At 38.5% G+C, this 17,052-nt stretch overlaps 1 protein-coding gene across 1 annotated transcript in view; it reads right to left on the bottom strand.

The window, feature by feature from the left end:
* Nucleotides 1–17,052, bottom strand: part of TRPC3 (transient receptor potential cation channel subfamily C member 3) — a gene marked incomplete at both ends in the record, with an annotated part of 39,141 nt that overhangs the window by 11,343 nt on the left and 10,746 nt on the right. Inside the window, 4 exons of the mRNA XM_079534690.1 lie at nt 1,309–1,542; nt 2,630–2,846; nt 5,682–5,846; nt 10,889–11,074. Of these exons, the coding sequence (XP_079390816.1) occupies nt 1,309–1,542; nt 2,630–2,846; nt 5,682–5,846; nt 10,889–11,074 (802 nt within the window). The remainder of the gene's footprint in view (nt 1–1,308; nt 1,543–2,629; nt 2,847–5,681; nt 5,847–10,888; nt 11,075–17,052) is intronic.

Below are 17,052 nucleotides of genomic sequence, written 5' to 3'. Positions count from 1 at the left end.
AGAGGGGTAAATATGAAGTGTTACTCATTTATCACTGTGGTTAAAAATAAATCTTGATAAAACTTGCCATGAACATGTCTGAATTTAGTTAAAGCAAATATTTGGAGAGTCTATTCCTATTTCCTGCAAGTCACAAATGATGGATGTAAATTACCTTACTTTTTGCTAGAAGAAAAATTATACTTGGAAAAAAAAAAAAAAAGGCATCGTCTTCTACAATTTGTACTTCAGCCTGAACTACATAACAATAAGCAAATCTAAGTGCTTTTCTTAGCATGATTACAATATTAGCTATGTTAGTAAACACTATGCCAGAAATTTATTCATATTTTAAGTTACGTTAATGAAAAGTGAACAGTGTTGGCTGATGAGTAATTACCACTAACTAACCACCAAAATTTTGCCATGCTAAAAATCTAGGATATGACCTAGTTCCTTCTGAGGTCATGGAGAATTTTGCCATTGACTTCAGTGGAAGGAGGACAATGATTTTTTACCCATAATATTCACAGAAACAATTGTTACGTATAGATTCATAATTTTTTTATTGCACTATTTTAGCACAACACTGCTATCTTAGTATCTGATATCAAAATACCAAGTATTTCTAAGCATGTATTTCCATATGTCCAAATTCAAATCAATTATATAGCACTTGAAGTAAACAAAGCCACTTCTACTACTGTACTATATAGGCATTCAAAAAGCATATACTAAAACATACTGTCAGGAGCAAATGCAGTCTTTACTGACATTGCAAACAGCCTCATCACATCTCTGGTTACAGTTTCTGCACTGCAACAACTATTTAGTACTTTCACTCTATTTGAACAGATTTCTGAGTCTGGCACCCTTCCGTTAGCATGAAATATTGACAGCTCTTCACACTACGAATGACGATACTGAACAAGTGAAGTAAGCAAAAAAGAGATTCTCATCATAATTGTATCTGTTGCGCATAACATTGAGAGCAAAATATAGCTCACAAATGTTTAATATCATGACAGCGAAATTTAGCTCTGTATAAACAGTTGCAACAAAAGGCAGTTAAATAGCATGCAGTTATTTGAACTTTTGTCCTTACTTAGGCCCATCGCTTGGTTTTAACATATTGGCAAACATTTGCCAAATTAGCATCGTAATGATTATAGCCTAAGCGAATGAGAATGAAAAATACAGATGCAGAACTGACTCAATAATGCTATGAATACAAACACACGAAAATACTCATTTTAAGTCTTCAAATGCTACTGGCATCTTACCAGTTTCTTCATTATAAGATTTGTGTTGCAGAAAATTTAAACTCACCATAGGTAAAATATTCTATTTCTGGAGGAAGTGTGACCTCAGAGAGGTCACTCTCTTCAATGTAGTTGTCCACATACTGTTGTGCTTTTGTTGCCTGCAGGAATGCTAGAAGCCTCGCTGTGAAAGCAGCAATGAAAATGGACAACATCCCAAAATCCAAAACATTCCATAACTGCAAAATATATTCCCTGGGTCCTTCCAGCCACAGCTCTTTGCATTCTGACCACATCATACCTGCAACAAGAAATTTAAAACTATAGCAAAGTCAGCCAGAACACTTTCATTTAAATTCCATGATTTGCAGTGTCAGAGGGTTGTGATACACCTTGAGCAAGGCTGACTTGGTTTAAACAGGATTGATCAAATGGCAAGACAGAAATAAACACACAAGGACAGAGTTCAGACATCTCCATACAGGAAAGTAGAGAGTCATAACTTTGTTCTGAAAGCTTTATGGCCTAAGATGCTTTGTTTAAAAGAATAAAAAAGTTAAATGGAAAAAAAAAAATCTCTCGTTTTGTTATCCCTGTTAGGGATGACAGCAAGGCATCACACCAGGTGCAATGATCTCCCTGCCCCAACAGAGTCTGACAAAAAGAGAGTGCTTAAGCCAGGACATGCAGGTGATTCAAAAGGCAAAGTGAGGCATCTTTGTGTCCAGCCACAGTTACACTTCTTTTCTCTTTTGCAGCCTGTAAAAGCTGAGAATGTTACATTATCATGTGGCTACCTGATGTTTTCCTACATAACGAATCTGACTGATGAAAAGCTAGAAGATGGCACTTTCTGCCACACAGTTTCTAACAGGCTGATATCTAATCAGGTTATGTGATGAATACTAAATAATGAGAACTGACTCATTAGTCCCTTAGTAGAAACAGTGATTTCTCCAAATGCTACCTAAGCAGCAATTGCACATAAGCACTGATGTATTAGCACAGTAACTCCGAGCAGTGAGAACTCCTGATCTTCTCATACATACAGCAACACAGTAGACTTCTTAATCCTACTTAAGTAAACCACTTCAAAGCAAAATTTCTATTGTGTTCTCTTCAGCAAGTCTGTGTTCCTGCTACAAACATCAGAATTACCAAACAGCGCAGCAAAGTCATTGCAAATCAACGGTTTTGCTCTGCACAACAAGAGGGGGCAGGCACAGAGATGCTTTTACTGGTTCTGATGTGTTGCTCTGCTGTGCAGGATTACTGGAACAATGCAACAGCTGGAGTGAAGGTTTAGGACCTGGGCTTCTCTCCTTTAAGTTCTTTCTTAACAACTGCAGATAAACAGTGACATACAGACAAAGGGGCAATATACCTACCAAGTACCCATACCATGATCAGCATTTCTGTCCAAGTGAACTGAGTAGTCTTCACCCTAAAGATCTGCTTAGGGTAATCAGTAACAGTGACATTCGGTAGCGTTGTTATACCTTCAAATCTATCAGAAGCATTGAACACCAGCAGGCCTAAGAAAATGATGAAGGATGCTGCATGTGCCACGAATTTCATAAATGGGCTTCGAAGAATTCTTCCAAGCTGCAGAGACAGAATGACAGCAGTCACATTTTTTTTTTCCGAAGTAACAAACTCATACGTCGAGTATTTCAGAAGCATTGCGCTCAGTGCTCAGGACAGTCTGAAACGCTGCTATCAAAGGGTACTCTTCCAAATGCACTGAATTGTGACGGTTTGGCATTTCAGACAAAACTCTCCCAAAGGCAGTCACATGGGACGTGTTGCTCTGTTAGTGAACATTTATGCTATTCAACAAACTCTAGATGGCAATACTTATCGAGAAGTGCCCCAAGGAATTACAACTGTACAATGGCAGTCACAGAAAATAATCTCTAATGCCCACAGATTTGCCAATGAGGGGCTGGAGAACATATTTTCAGAGAAGAAAGTCCCAGATAAATAACCTGTAAATGTCTACTAAAACTAATGACTATTCCATCACAGTGGACTAAGAATGAAAATAACAGAAAAAAATGCTTTTTTCAAATAAATTAAGCTGATGCATTCAAAGTCTGCACCTGGCAGAAAGACAGAACAGCATTTGTACAGGCAGTTTTTCCACAGCTCACGAGAGGAACAATTACCTCTAGAAGACCACACTGGAAAGAGCAATGAGCCTGTTGCTGTTACTCACTGTTTGGAGACTGTAGGAGAAGAGGAGGCTCAGGTGAGACCTCATTGCTCTCTATAACTTCCTGAAGGGAGGTTGTAATGAGCTGGGGGTCGGCCTCTTCTCTCGTGTCATTAGTGATAGGACCAGAGGGAATGGTTTCAAACTACGGCAGGGGAGATTCAGGCTGGACATGAGGAAGTATTACTTTTCAGAAAGGGTGGTCAGGCACTGCAATGGATGCCCAGGGAGGTGGTGGAGTCACCGAGCCTGGGGGTGTTCAAGGAAAGGCTGGATGTTGTGTTGAGGGACATGGTTTAGTGGGAGCTATTGGGAATAGGTGAATAGTTGGACTGGATGATCTTTTAGGTCTTTTCCAACCTTGGTGATTCTATGATTCTATGATTCTATGACTATACTGAGGTTCTCCAAAGGCCCTGTTTGGAGATCTCTGGGTAGGATTGCACAGTTGAGTTTAACTGTCCCTTTCAGACTACTTCTCTTTGGAAGGAAGGAGTTGTACCTTCAGAATATACTTCCCTCTGTGTTTCAGAATGCAAGGCTTGTTCCACCTCTACTCTATGTGTGGCAAGCTGGATGCCAGACAGACTTCTTCGACTTAGCTGCAGCACATCTCTTAATGTTAAAGGCCTCTCGCATCTCCTCCAGGAGCAGAACATGCTGCTGCACACATAATGCCCCATCTTTGTTGATGTTAATATCCAGTTCTGATGTGATACATTATCACATACATTAACAAATATTACGCAGCATCCTAAAACCACACGTGAAGTGCTGCATTATCAGCAGCGTTGTGTATTGTGTTAGAAGAAAAAGACTGAGTTCAGCAGATGGGGAACTGTAAGTAGCTTTCTTATTTCAAGGAATGGTTTTCCTGAAAGCGGGGTCAGCTACTGTGAACTAAGCACACGCTGTGAACTAAGACCAGCACACACTGAACTGCATTTGCTACCTGTGCAAACAATTCCAGGTTCCTTTCCTGTTCCTGACCTTTATAAAGCATTTTGAAATTACAATATCAAATAACTGATCTGAATGTACAGCACATTTATTTGACACGGGCACTGTGAAAAATGTCAGGCATTTCTGGTACTGAGAACTAAAGCTCAAGGACAATTGTCACTTCTTCATATTAGACACTGCCTAAAAAAATACTAATATATTTCTATGACATGGAGATGTGAGGAATATCTTCACTAAAGATAATCACAAAGTGATTTCAGAAAATAATTAGAATAATAATTATATTGTATCATGAAGGTTTATCTTAGAAGTAAATAAATATTGAACCAAGAAGAAATACAGTTTCCCTTGAAATATGCAGGAGAGGGGCAGATTATTTTCCTTTTTGAGATAAGCTAAAAAAAGTATATAAATGAGCCGAACACATTTCTCTCATTTAGCAGTCTCACTAAGAAAAGAAAACTAAAAGACCAACATTCTGCAAAAAAAAATTACATTTTTTAAAAAATAACGTTAATGTAACTTGGAAAAATATTTTTCCTTCTGATTTTATAAGAGATATTAATGTACTTAATTTTCAGACACTTGACATGCAAAAGAATGTAAGGATTTCATTTTGATACCACCAAGAAAGCCACATTCTCCTATCATTTTCGAAGGTAAGTCTTTACATTTACAGGCTCTTATGAATATGCTCTAGCACATGGTTGAAAAACTGTTTAATTTGATTTCTATAATATGGTTCACCTGGCAAACAGACTAATAACAAATATTTTACTTAAGATTAAATTCTGCATGAATAAAATCAACAGATGTTCTGCTATTTGTTTATATGGAAGCAGCATCAGATCTTCAGTTGCTACCAAAGGAGACCAACTACAGAATCTTCTGGCCAACTGGGTGGAGATTAAAAAACGAAATGCACCATACTACCACAAATACGAGAATGTAATTACACAGCACAGATGGAATTTTGTGTTTTCTTTCTTCAAATTTCTGTAGATCATTCACCTCATAGAGAAGGGCTTTTTTTTTTTCTTTCTATAAACTTAACAGTATTTTCATGCTTCCTCACGTGGTCCTCTCTTTACAGCGTGAATGAAACAAGTAGCATAATTTGGCTCGAGACTACAGATAACTAAAAATATCATTAATTAGTTAAATTTGGAAGCAGCAGAATTAGAGGCACATTATTATGCTTGGAATGCCAGAAAAACAGTACCCAGAACAGTACAAGATCTGTAATTTTTAAAAGTCAGTACCCTGCTACATGGTGCAATCCAATAACCGATGGCTAGAAACGGAAGGCCCAACGCCACAACCAGCACGACCAGACACTTGATGGCTATGGTTTGCTCCCGCAGTCCTGAGAGATTTTCATACCAGATAGTCAGTAGCTGTTGCTGACAGTTTGGATGAGCCACAAACTGCAAAGAAAACAAGTAAAAATTTAACATTTTTAATGAGTGACATGACTGCTGCATAGATGATCAGCAAATCTTAAACGTTCGCGGTTAATGTAGACCTTAAAAACATGCCTTCTCCTTTCTTTTAAAAGAAATTTTAATAAATAAAGAAGCAACTGCTGAGTTCACTAAAATAAGCACTTTGAGGACAGGGTTGCATAGGCTGAAAATATGTCTTGCCCCATTCTTAAAGCACTGTTGTATTTCCGTAGAATGAAGCCATCTGCTACACGGATAAAGACTGTACAGCCACTCCTGTTAGGATCATGTCATGTAACCAAGAGAGTGCAGAAGAAGCATAAGAGGTTGGAGGGGAGAATGCTGCAGCTCCCTATGCTCCCTTCTCATTATATTTACATTTCTGGTCAAGTCCATTTCCAAAGTACTGTCACACTCATCATTATTGCTATTACTGTAATTACCCCGTGTTCCACAAGACTGCTGCATTACAAGAGCACGTGGGGTCTTGGTTGAGCAGCAGGGTAAGGAACCTAGTAAATCACAGCCATTTGAAGCAATTGGATAACATGTTTCTCAAATGAATCAACAATTACTAGTAAATTGGAGTGAAGAATGTTAGCTGGTTTCACAAAAAGGTTTAGAAAATAATTCTGATAAATGCATGTTGGTTTAAGAGAGATTTGATTTGAGTTACTCACAGTTAAAAAATATACTGTAAATGTTGTGTATCAATTTTATTAGGCTTTATACTCTGCTGAGATCACAATGTACCATACACACTGCTGTATGCCAGGTCTTGCCTGCAAAACTCTATTTATACTCCCAAAATCATTAATAAGAGCATACAGTAGTACAAGAGGGCAGACTTCTTCAAAAAAAAACAAATTGAATCATTGGGAATGAAAACAGGGAACCTTAAATCTCTCAGGAGGAAGGATCTGAAGCTGTTGCATTAACTCTAAAGTGGGAAGTATCTTCATATTCTAATCCACTTTTCTTTAAAACAAAAATCCCTACGTATTTTGATGTGCTATTTCTTAGCTAGTTAGATCACACACTGGCACAGTTTGTTGATATGATGGAATGGCCTACAGCAATAAATAAAAAAGGTCTCGAAAACCTTTCAGAAATTAGTGACAATTAATATTTTTATTCTCTCTAATAGGCTGTCACTTTTTGAGCTTATGCACCATAAAAACTGCCAGGCTGGCTCAGAGGAAAAAGAAGCTCTGTGTGTTTATGTAAACTATGCATTCTGACATATGCCCCTGTCTCTTCTTTTATAGCATATATTTCATCCTCAAGTCAGGCCAAAGGACAAACATCTCAGCAGATAAACTCAGCAGATAAAGATAGGAAAGTAATCGTTTCAAAATTACAAAGACTTTTTTAAAAAACAGGCTTAAGCCTGTAGGGAAGACGAGAAGAAAGAAACACCTGCGTCATATCTCCTATTGCCAGAGGGCTGCAAAAAAAAATGGCAAAGGAGTTGTCAGGGAGCTCGCCCAAGGCTAGGAATCAGCCTGAGGGCCCCCTTACTTCTCACCCAAAGCTGTGCACTCCTTTATTTCTCTGGATCCATCAACATTCTGCAGCAATGCTAAGAGGGCATCAGTCCGTGCTGCAACTTTCCCCAGCCAAAGGGGGAGTTAGCAAGTGAAATGCCAATTGTTATGGCAAGTTCTTTGGCAATAAGTCTGAGGGCTTTTAAGATCTTAGTAATTTATTTAATTGCTGGTAATTGCACAATATGCACCACTTCCAATCCCTCACAGCAACTCATGGCATTTGTCTCATCCAGAAAACACTGCAACTTATCCTTCTCTTTGGCATTGCTGAAATACTTGATTTTTTTAATTTTTTTTTAATGCATCTCCAGCCTATTCTGGTACTTTTCCTGTATATCCACCTGTTCCCAGCATCATCTTCTAAGAAAACACACTATCTTTCACCTACCAATCACACCATCCTACAACTTCTTCCTTTCCTTCCATATTTCTCTTCTCTCAACCTACTTTCCATGCAGTCTCCAGCTTCTCATTACACATGCTGATTTCACATTATTATCACATTTGTCTAACATATTAGGACACAGCCCAAACCCAAGCACACAAAGAGCACAAGGACCACATCCGATTACTAAGGAATTCCAAAATGTAATTTATCTGCTTTACAGCGCATAACTGACTACGGCTTTTCAGAGGCATTCAGTTCCATGACCATGAATCAAGTGATCAGCATGGAATTATTTTTCTGTATGACTACGAGTGATTAGAATGTTCTTTATTCCTAACATCCTAATGACTGAGTTCAGATCTGGCAGAAGCTGATCCTGGCGTAATCTGATTCACAAGCACACAACACAGAGAATTTTGAATCCTCTTTCATATCTATTAGAAACTTCAATATTTGAGAATTAATTCATGTGATTTTACTCAAACCTTATTGATTTCACTTAGAAATTCCATTTTGATTCTCATTTCAGCAGAGCTGCAGAATTTGGCTCTTGTCAGCAACTTGTCAGCAAGTCCTCTCAAATTTTGCTGGCAGTCTGCAGACAGAGTTAAGATGCAATACTAAAAGCAATACGACAGCAACAATCCAGCGGAGAAAGCAAGAATACTTGTAATCACCTTTTCTGGGCTTGTGATCCCCTTAGACATTCACTTTTGGGCCTGCAGTTTTAGTCTGAACCTTATCTCAAAAATTAAGTCCTGTTTACAAGGATGGGCTGCCCTTCGATGCAGAGCCTAGGTATTAAGTGCAAGAGTTTCCTTAGTAATGGAAGCAAAAATCTCCATTTCCCAACAGTGAACTTCTGAATTGCTCACTTATCATGCGCTTTCTCCTGTCTCTCCTCTCCCCACAAAGGACATACGGGTCATTAATCAATTCACAGAATTGCTGCTCTGTTTTGCTGTATTATCATTCTTACAACAGTGTACCGACCTTAGCGTACCTGGTCTGGAAGCATAGCTAGAAATTCCAAAAGCTAAGAAATGTAAGCCACATCCTTGCCTGCTTCCTGAAGTTTTAGCATTCAGAGTAACCCTTGTGAAGTTCCCACATCTGATTCTGTTCTGAAGTCAGAATATCACAGCCATCTGCCACAGTTGGATAGAGCCAACCCCAGCATCAAAAGACCACCACAGCAGAGAAATACTGGCTCAACCTTTGTCACGCCCTCTGCAATGGACACTTACACAGTACAGAACATGTATGTATATGGTAACAACTCTGCACCATCTGTTTATGTCCTCCCACCAAGATCATTAGTCTCATAGGTTCTGAGCTGTATTTGTCAGGAACTGAAGCCAAAAGCTTGAGTTCATCTACAAATAACTAATCTCTCACAGAAGAAGAGAACAAGTTTGCTACATGAAATTGTCTTTTTTGCACTGTTATTCTTAGCAGATCTGTGTGGTCCTTTGCTCAGAAATAAATTTCACTGATGACAACTCTTAGAAGAAAACCACAGTTCTCAGTAGGAAAGCAGAGCCGTGAGTTCTCAGCAAAGGTTTGCTGAGATTTTGAATTTTGAAATGCAAAAGCATAAAGAATCCATATGTTATTTAGATATGATTACATGTCCATATGCTTTGATTTTCCCCCATTCCATTCTTTTAATTAATTTCAAATATTTACTTCAAATTTTGGCAATTGATATGTATCTACCTGCTATAGAATAATTCTATATTGGAAACAGAAATTTGTTGTTTGAAATCTGTTTACCATTTCTGTCACTGCATTCTGGGGATATGATAAACATAAATATTTCCCAGATGTTCTAGCAGGTTGCTTACAATTCATTGTATATGGCAGATTGGCTCAACAGGTGGCCATGTAATAGAGTGTTATTTATTCTGAAAGACACCTGACTTCTTGGCAGAGATGATGAACCTGTAATGGCTATTAAGAACAGAAATGACGTGTCCATGTAAATAATACATAGGTGTTACAGTATTTCTTGAGTCTTATCACAGCAGGACACAATGATAACTACTTTCTGTGCTAGTGCTGTGGAAGAGAACAGCATGTCTATATAGCGAAAATTGCCACAGCAAATGGATATAATTATGTTGAATGTTTGATACTGAGCTTCATTTTTCAAGTGTAGCATTCATTCACAAAAGTAACTGTTCATTAAAAATACCTACAGGCACCAATAGAAAATACATTGCACTTTACAAACTACTGACAGATACAGGTGCATAAATGCAGAACCGAAAATAACAGATTAACTGCCTACAGACATATCCCCAACATTTTCAGGACTGATTTTTAAAAATCTTCTAGAAGGAACAGGAAAGTAAATCATTTAAGATTTCTCACTACAATACCACTTTTTATTACATCCACACAGTTGCAGGTAAGCTGTTTATGTTACTGTCGTATTTTAGAATCAATGAAAGAACCATATATTTGATGGCAACTTAAATGTTCGCTTTTCCTTTCAAAGTAGGAAAAAAAACACTTCTCTTTCAAAAAAAGATGTGTGTGTGCTCACTAGTAGAAAGCTGCCAGACTTTCAAAAATTTACTTTCCAGAATTTACTTTCCCTATTCAGTTATTTGAGGCAGAAAGCAAAGGTAAGAGAAAAAATAAGGGATAAATCAGTCCATTGGTTTGCTGAAGCCAACTGTTTATAAAAAACAATGCCTACTCAAAAGAGAAGGCTATCACAGGCTGGCAGGAAGGCACATCCTTTACTTTCACTAAGTGGAAATCTGGCTCCACCTTTTCTTTTTTTTCTTTTTTTTTTTTTTTTAATTTATTTAATCAAGAGAAAGATCTGAACAACCGTGTATAGTCTTGCTAGCATAACTGATTTATGTAATTAAAATCTCCTGCCAATTCTCAAAAGCGTAAAACAGATTAAACAGAACTTCTTCACTGCAGCTCCCTTCTGCCAGCTTCCACCCTGTGAGTGTTTCAATTATATGCACCATCTCATTAATGCACAACTGAGCATCAGTTCATAATACCCATGGCACAGTGAGATGACACTGTTCAGATTACATCACCCAAAAGCGCTTACTTACCTTTTTGACTTCATACTTAATGGCCAGTTTCACACGGCTCAGTGATGCTCTGTGTCTCTGCGTTTCAACTGGCTCTGAATTCAAATCCCCATTAAGGATGGCCTCCACTTCTTCCGAGTCTCGGCAGAGATCAAGAACTCCAACCACAAAATCTTTGCATTGCATAGACAGCTTACGATAGTCATTCTGAAACAGAAGGGTTAGAGAAAATGACATGTGAGAAACAGGCTTAAGAGTTAACAATACAGCAAAAAAAGAACATGTAACTTCAGGCTGTCTCCCTATAAGCAAGATTATGCATATTTTTCAAGCACGACCTTTAATCTTCTTGGTTGTTTGCATCTGTCAATATTGCAAAGACTTCAATTTATCTCCTGTCTCTACTGACAAAACATTTGTGGCTACACTTCAAAAATTTTAGCTAACCGTCAAGCACTTAAATCTGAGTCTTCGTTCACACTTCTGTTTATGCTTCTACGTCTTCCATCACCTCTGCGCTGTTACCTGCAAACTCATATCTGCTATTTACCTTGGTCTGTCATCAATGGAATGTCTTCATTCATCTGTCCATGACCTCTCAGACAGATCTCTATGACTTTATCTGAGATGCAGCCTTCAGTTTCCCCACAACAAGCTATAGATGGAAGAGGAAGTTTGACTGCATCTGCTTGTCTTACCTTGTTGCATCAAGTGTTCCAGTGTCCAACTCCATTTCTGTAGCCTCCTTTTTCATTTATTCTATAGCTCTTCTCAATGTTCTCTCCCCTGCCCCAGCCATCAAAATGCCAGTCTGAGTCCTCCGTCTCTGTTTTTCCTACATTCCCTGTTCCTCAGTGAACTGTTCATTTTCATACATTATCTTTTCAAAATAATTTTCTGGGTATTAAAATTTTTCCTTTGTGGCTCTCACTTTCTCAAAAATGTTTCTCTACTGCTCTACTTCCCTGTCTTTATCATCTCTTCATTTCCTTTTTTTTTTTTTTCCTGTAAACCTTACCTTCCTCACCTTTGCCTACATATATTACTTTTCCCTGCTTTTACTTTTGTATTGTTGTTTTTTCACTTAGCATCTACAAAATGGGATAGAGGTACAAATACACACTCAGAAGTATCCAATTATCTTGGGGAAAGATGGGAAAAGAGGACAACTGTGGGAATCAGTCAACAATCCCATAGGTCAGATTCAGATAAGAATCCAAACGAAACACGGCTGGAGACAAGCAAATCATCAGACTAACAGCAGACTAATTATCAGATATAGCATAATGTCAGTTCAACGGGAATAAGACTGATAATCCACTTTTTCTTTAACACTTGGAAGTTGCTGTTGCCAATTCACATGACTTCAGTTTTACTATTCAGCTAAAATAAACAATGTTCATTTTCACCTGAATTTGCAGTCATTCATAAATTTACACGAGAAAAATAACTGCCTGTTTTAGTATTATGTTTATCTATCCTAGGCTCAAAGGTGACATCTCATTAAGGTTTAATGAAGTTTAGTTTAGATGGCTTGATATTATTCAAGTGTTTTATGATATATCACAACCCAAATTTAGTCCCCACATGGATGAGCGTACTGTCCATTCGCAGGAAATCACCTTCACTTAAAATGCTCCTTCTCGTTCCTTTGCTAACTGCGAAGAAACATCAGGAGAAGTAGTGTGCTTCTGAGAGTGAGGGAATAACACCATTTACACAGAAGTACACCTGTTTTCTCTGTGAGCAGCCCCGCTAGTTGCTGAAGGACAGACTGCTTCGCAGGGACAACTTGCCCACTAAGAGGAGTTACCTGAATTTCTACTGAGAAGTTAACAGTGCTGCAACATCTCTTCATAGGTGGATAGACCACTTTCCTATAACAGCTATGCTTATTGCTAAGCAACACTGGATATATGATGGATTAAGCTTAATTCTGTAAAGCCAAGGATTAAATATAGGCTGTATTGCTTATGGATGCTGTTTTTGAGAAGTGAAGAACAGTCTGTGCATTGCTAATATCTGATTCAGGTTTTGAATCTTAGGCTGGGAGAGCACATCAGATTTCCATCTCCGGGTCCTTACTTACATATTAGTAAAATCAAATTTCTCTCAGGATATTTGATTGCTTGATAGAATTAAACAGCCAAATGCTACCCGTACTGTAATCACGGGATCCAATTCTCTAGCAATCTTCTGTCTCTAGGGCATTGCATGAGTAGCAGAAACCAGATCCATGGTCTCAGTCACCCACACACGTCTTTGCTTTCTTGAGAAGACACTGAGAGCAAATAAAGCCACCAGATCACTCATCTCTTCCCTGCCCTAAGAAATGCCATCAGAACTCTGTCTGATACACCCAGCTCCACATAGAAAAACCCTGCTACATCCTGCACACACTGCCAATTTAATAAGGTGAAGCTATTTTTCAGGGGAATGCCAAACAAAGAATGAGGCACCAACAGACCTGCTTACACAGTGGGGCTCTCAGCCTGTTTCTCATGATAACACAGGCACTCTGCCGCCCTGATCAAAGTGCCTCTTCAATTAATTCACAGCCTGACTCAGCCGGTTTTCCTTGCTATACCATCTTAAACCATCTCTTTCAAAAGCCCCTAATGGCTGCATAGGCATCTTTATTCCGTCGAAAACATCAGCCCACAGACAGTTGACACCAGAAGGTAACAGACAACTGATGAGGACTGGGACTGCAGTGCCTCTCCAGTAGTCCCATCACACATTGGCTGCTATATCTCAGCCTGTCCAAGTCTGCCTATTCTTAGCAAGAAGAGAATATTAGAGGCTATCTCATGAGTTTATGCAGGATTATGGACAAAGAAGATAGCCATCTGTGTGTAAAGAATGAAGTTTATGAATGAAAATATTACAATGATTTAATCAATAACATCTAACTATTCTGAAGAAATGTTATAACAAGCAATTACATATAGTTAGGCAAAACATATGAATCTGTTTCCTATTACACAGGAGCTGCATTTCCATAAGCTCCACAATTCATGACTATACTCACCGGCATCACTACTTCAAAGGCATTGCACACAATCACACATGCACTAAGTATTAAATGGCTGCTTTGAGATCAAATATAGCTAGACAGTTTGCATACAGAACTGTAGGAACTGTATATGCAAATCAAGCAGATAATTGCACTAACAATCATGGATCTGAGCTCTGTTGTTTAAAAGCTGGACCTAAACGTAGCTCAAGCTTGAATGCTCTTTGTTAGTTCAGCTGAGATAACACTATGTAAATTTACTTGGATCAGTGACAAATGCTGCTTTTAGATGCACGTCCATGCCTTCCACTGGTTTCAGTAGGAGTTTTAGCAAAGCTGAGAATGGGGATTTATCCTATATAAAGCAAGACAAGGACCTTTTGGATACTTGCTCCAATGGACCAAATTCTGATGTGACATGAGCTTCTGCAATTCTCGCTCACACAGTTCTCTCACACGAAACTCTATTCAGCTGAGAGGGGGGACACACGCCATTCATGTTCCCTTGTCCTGTTTCTCTCTCTGGTCACTCCAAAGAGAAGTTCCATCAGCTGTTCTATCCACTAGAAACTCTCCCATCACTGCACAGTGACATTTTCAGAGGTCTCAAGGAAGATGGTAAGTAACAATTAACTTCAATAACTCATGGCAGCTGCAGTGGCCAGATTTGCTAAACACAGAGTAAGAACACACAAAAATTGGGAATATTTGTATTGCAAAGTGATTTGTAGTGCTGCTGGGATTAGAAAATGCAATTGTTAAACTGTAGTAATGAATACTTCTTTACATTAGAGAAGATACGGTTCCAGACTGAGCTTCTCTAGCCAGGCTATCAGACACAACACAGCACATCCTGCAGTCTCCAGCCACTCAGAGATTACAGTAGAGTGGGCCTTGTCCTATCTAAAAGAAAATAATCAAACCAGCAGTTTTAATAAACCTTAAAAACATTCCCTAAACGAGCACGTTCATTGGAAAGTTACTTATGAACTTCTACATCAGCAGAGTGACGTAGAATCCTAGTCTTGCATCTTAAACACAGAAATTCATGCTGATTTCTTTCTAATCATCTCTATCACACATAAAACAATCTGAAAACATGACATCTGAGAATCTAATCAGCTCCTTTCATAGACCAATATTTAATGTGAAAGCAGTAGGTAAAGCAGAACAAAGGGTGGGGTTTTTTAGGCTTTGGTAGCAGCCTTGACTTGGACAAAACAAACCAAAATTCGTGACTCAATCTGACATCCTGCTGTCAACTCCTTTAATGAGGATTAGAATTACAAAAGAAAAGAAACACTGCAGTTTCTGCCCTGGCCAAAGGGGTGATCCTGCACTAAAATAGTACCTTGCTGCTTTGACTGCCAAGCACCAATCACCTCTGATGTTCCTTTTGCCAGTTCCCAGATCTAAAGAGGAGCCACCTGCAGATACAGACAAGCCAACCAGGCTTTACTAGGATTAGAAAATGCAAGAATAAATCATGAATCTAATGGGAGGATGATAGAAAATAATAAGAAAAAAAAAAAAAAAGAAAGAAAGAAAGATTAGAGAATAACAACAACAACAACAACAAAAACAATATAAGAGCAATTAAAAAAAGAGGTGAAAAGAAGGAAATCTGAAGAGGTAAATGAATAACTGAAAAGGAGATGAGCAGAAGCAAAGAACAAAAGGGAGTAACACGATCAAGAAGAACTACAGTGAAATAAGTGAAGAATAGCAAAGAAAGCAACTGGAGCTTAGAAAATGGATTTCACAAGAGAGTAAGAGGTAAGGAGGTTTGAAGTCAGAAGAGAATGAGTACAGTGGCCTTCAGGGTTCTAGTTTCCCCTTCTTCTCTTTTTATTTACTCATTTTCAGTAACTTTCCTTTGTCTATATCTTGCATCTTCCTAGCAAAAAGTGAGTTCATTGGTTTCTTTGAATCCTGTCTCGTTAGTTCTGAGGAAAAAATAGAACAGTTTTTTAATTACACTAGAGAACTTAATGCGGAGCTGACTGTCATGAATGAATGTCATAAGTAATTTTCCCACATCTTCAATGCTTTTGTGCAAACTCTGGTTAGTGAATTTGTTAGTGTAAATGCTAAGAGATAGGGGCAGACTGGACTTTGCATATGCAGAAGATGTAAAGTTCACTTCAGCAAACATATACTCAGAAGCTTTGTCCTCAGGCATTTTAATGCAGCTTCATCCCACATTCATTCTCTGTGGGAAATACCTAGAGAGGTATTTCCTGCTCTGCACCTAAGAAGTGCATTGCTGTAAGCATGCAGAGGAAATGCTATGGGCCTTAATTTCCCATAGGTTTTAAAAATAAATAATTAATATCATTAAAAATCCTTTTAAGCAGATCTCACAACTAACTTCCATCAGCCACAGAAGCACTTTCTCCTAAACCTACCTCCATGTGAGGCTGTCAGTGCAGCATCTTGTGTAACATTCATGCTACCAGCAGTCCAAGACACCCATGCACAGTCCCACTGGAGCACATAGCCTTGCTGTCAGTTGTTCCTTTCTGGAACCTCAGTTTGACAGTGATGCTAAAAAATTCCTCGCCTCATTTTCCTCTTTCCTCCTTCCTCCTTTCCTATTTCCTCTCTCCCCAAGAAAGGCAACCAACAAAAGATGTCAGAGAAAAAGACGCGCCTCTGCTACCCAGCCTGAGAGAAAAGAATGAATGCTCGGACTCTCACAAGAAAGAATGAAAAGGGAGCAATGTGAGGTTAATGAGGAAAACCTCACTGGAATATTGTGGTTTTGATGAGAAGATGGAATTTCCAGGCTAGACAAGAGCCAACATCAGTTCCTACAGCAGGATCCAAAACTGAATTATCACGTACATCTATGAAGGCTAGTTGTCATGTAAATACTATTTACAAACAGAGAAAATTGTGCATGTAGTGGATTTCTTGGGTTCTTATGCATCCCAAAAACGCCAACAGAGGCTGAACAGTTCAGGAAAAAAACAATACAAAACAAAACAAAAAATTACTGAAGACCAGAATACCTTTATTGTATGACAACTTAATGTTTGAAAAGTTAATTCTTTAAGTTTTACTTTGAAATAAGTCCAACCCAAACATGCATCTTTACCACCTCCAAAAGCTTGAGCTATTTGTTAGACTGAAGTCGTGTTTATGATATTAGGGCCTGGGACATGGG

This window comes from Tetrao urogallus (genome assembly GCF_951394365.1).
Source record: "Tetrao urogallus genome assembly, chromosome: 4".
Classification (NCBI taxonomy): Eukaryota; Metazoa; Chordata; class Aves; order Galliformes; family Phasianidae; genus Tetrao; species Tetrao urogallus.
This window is presented reverse-complemented; position numbering and strand designations above follow the sequence as displayed.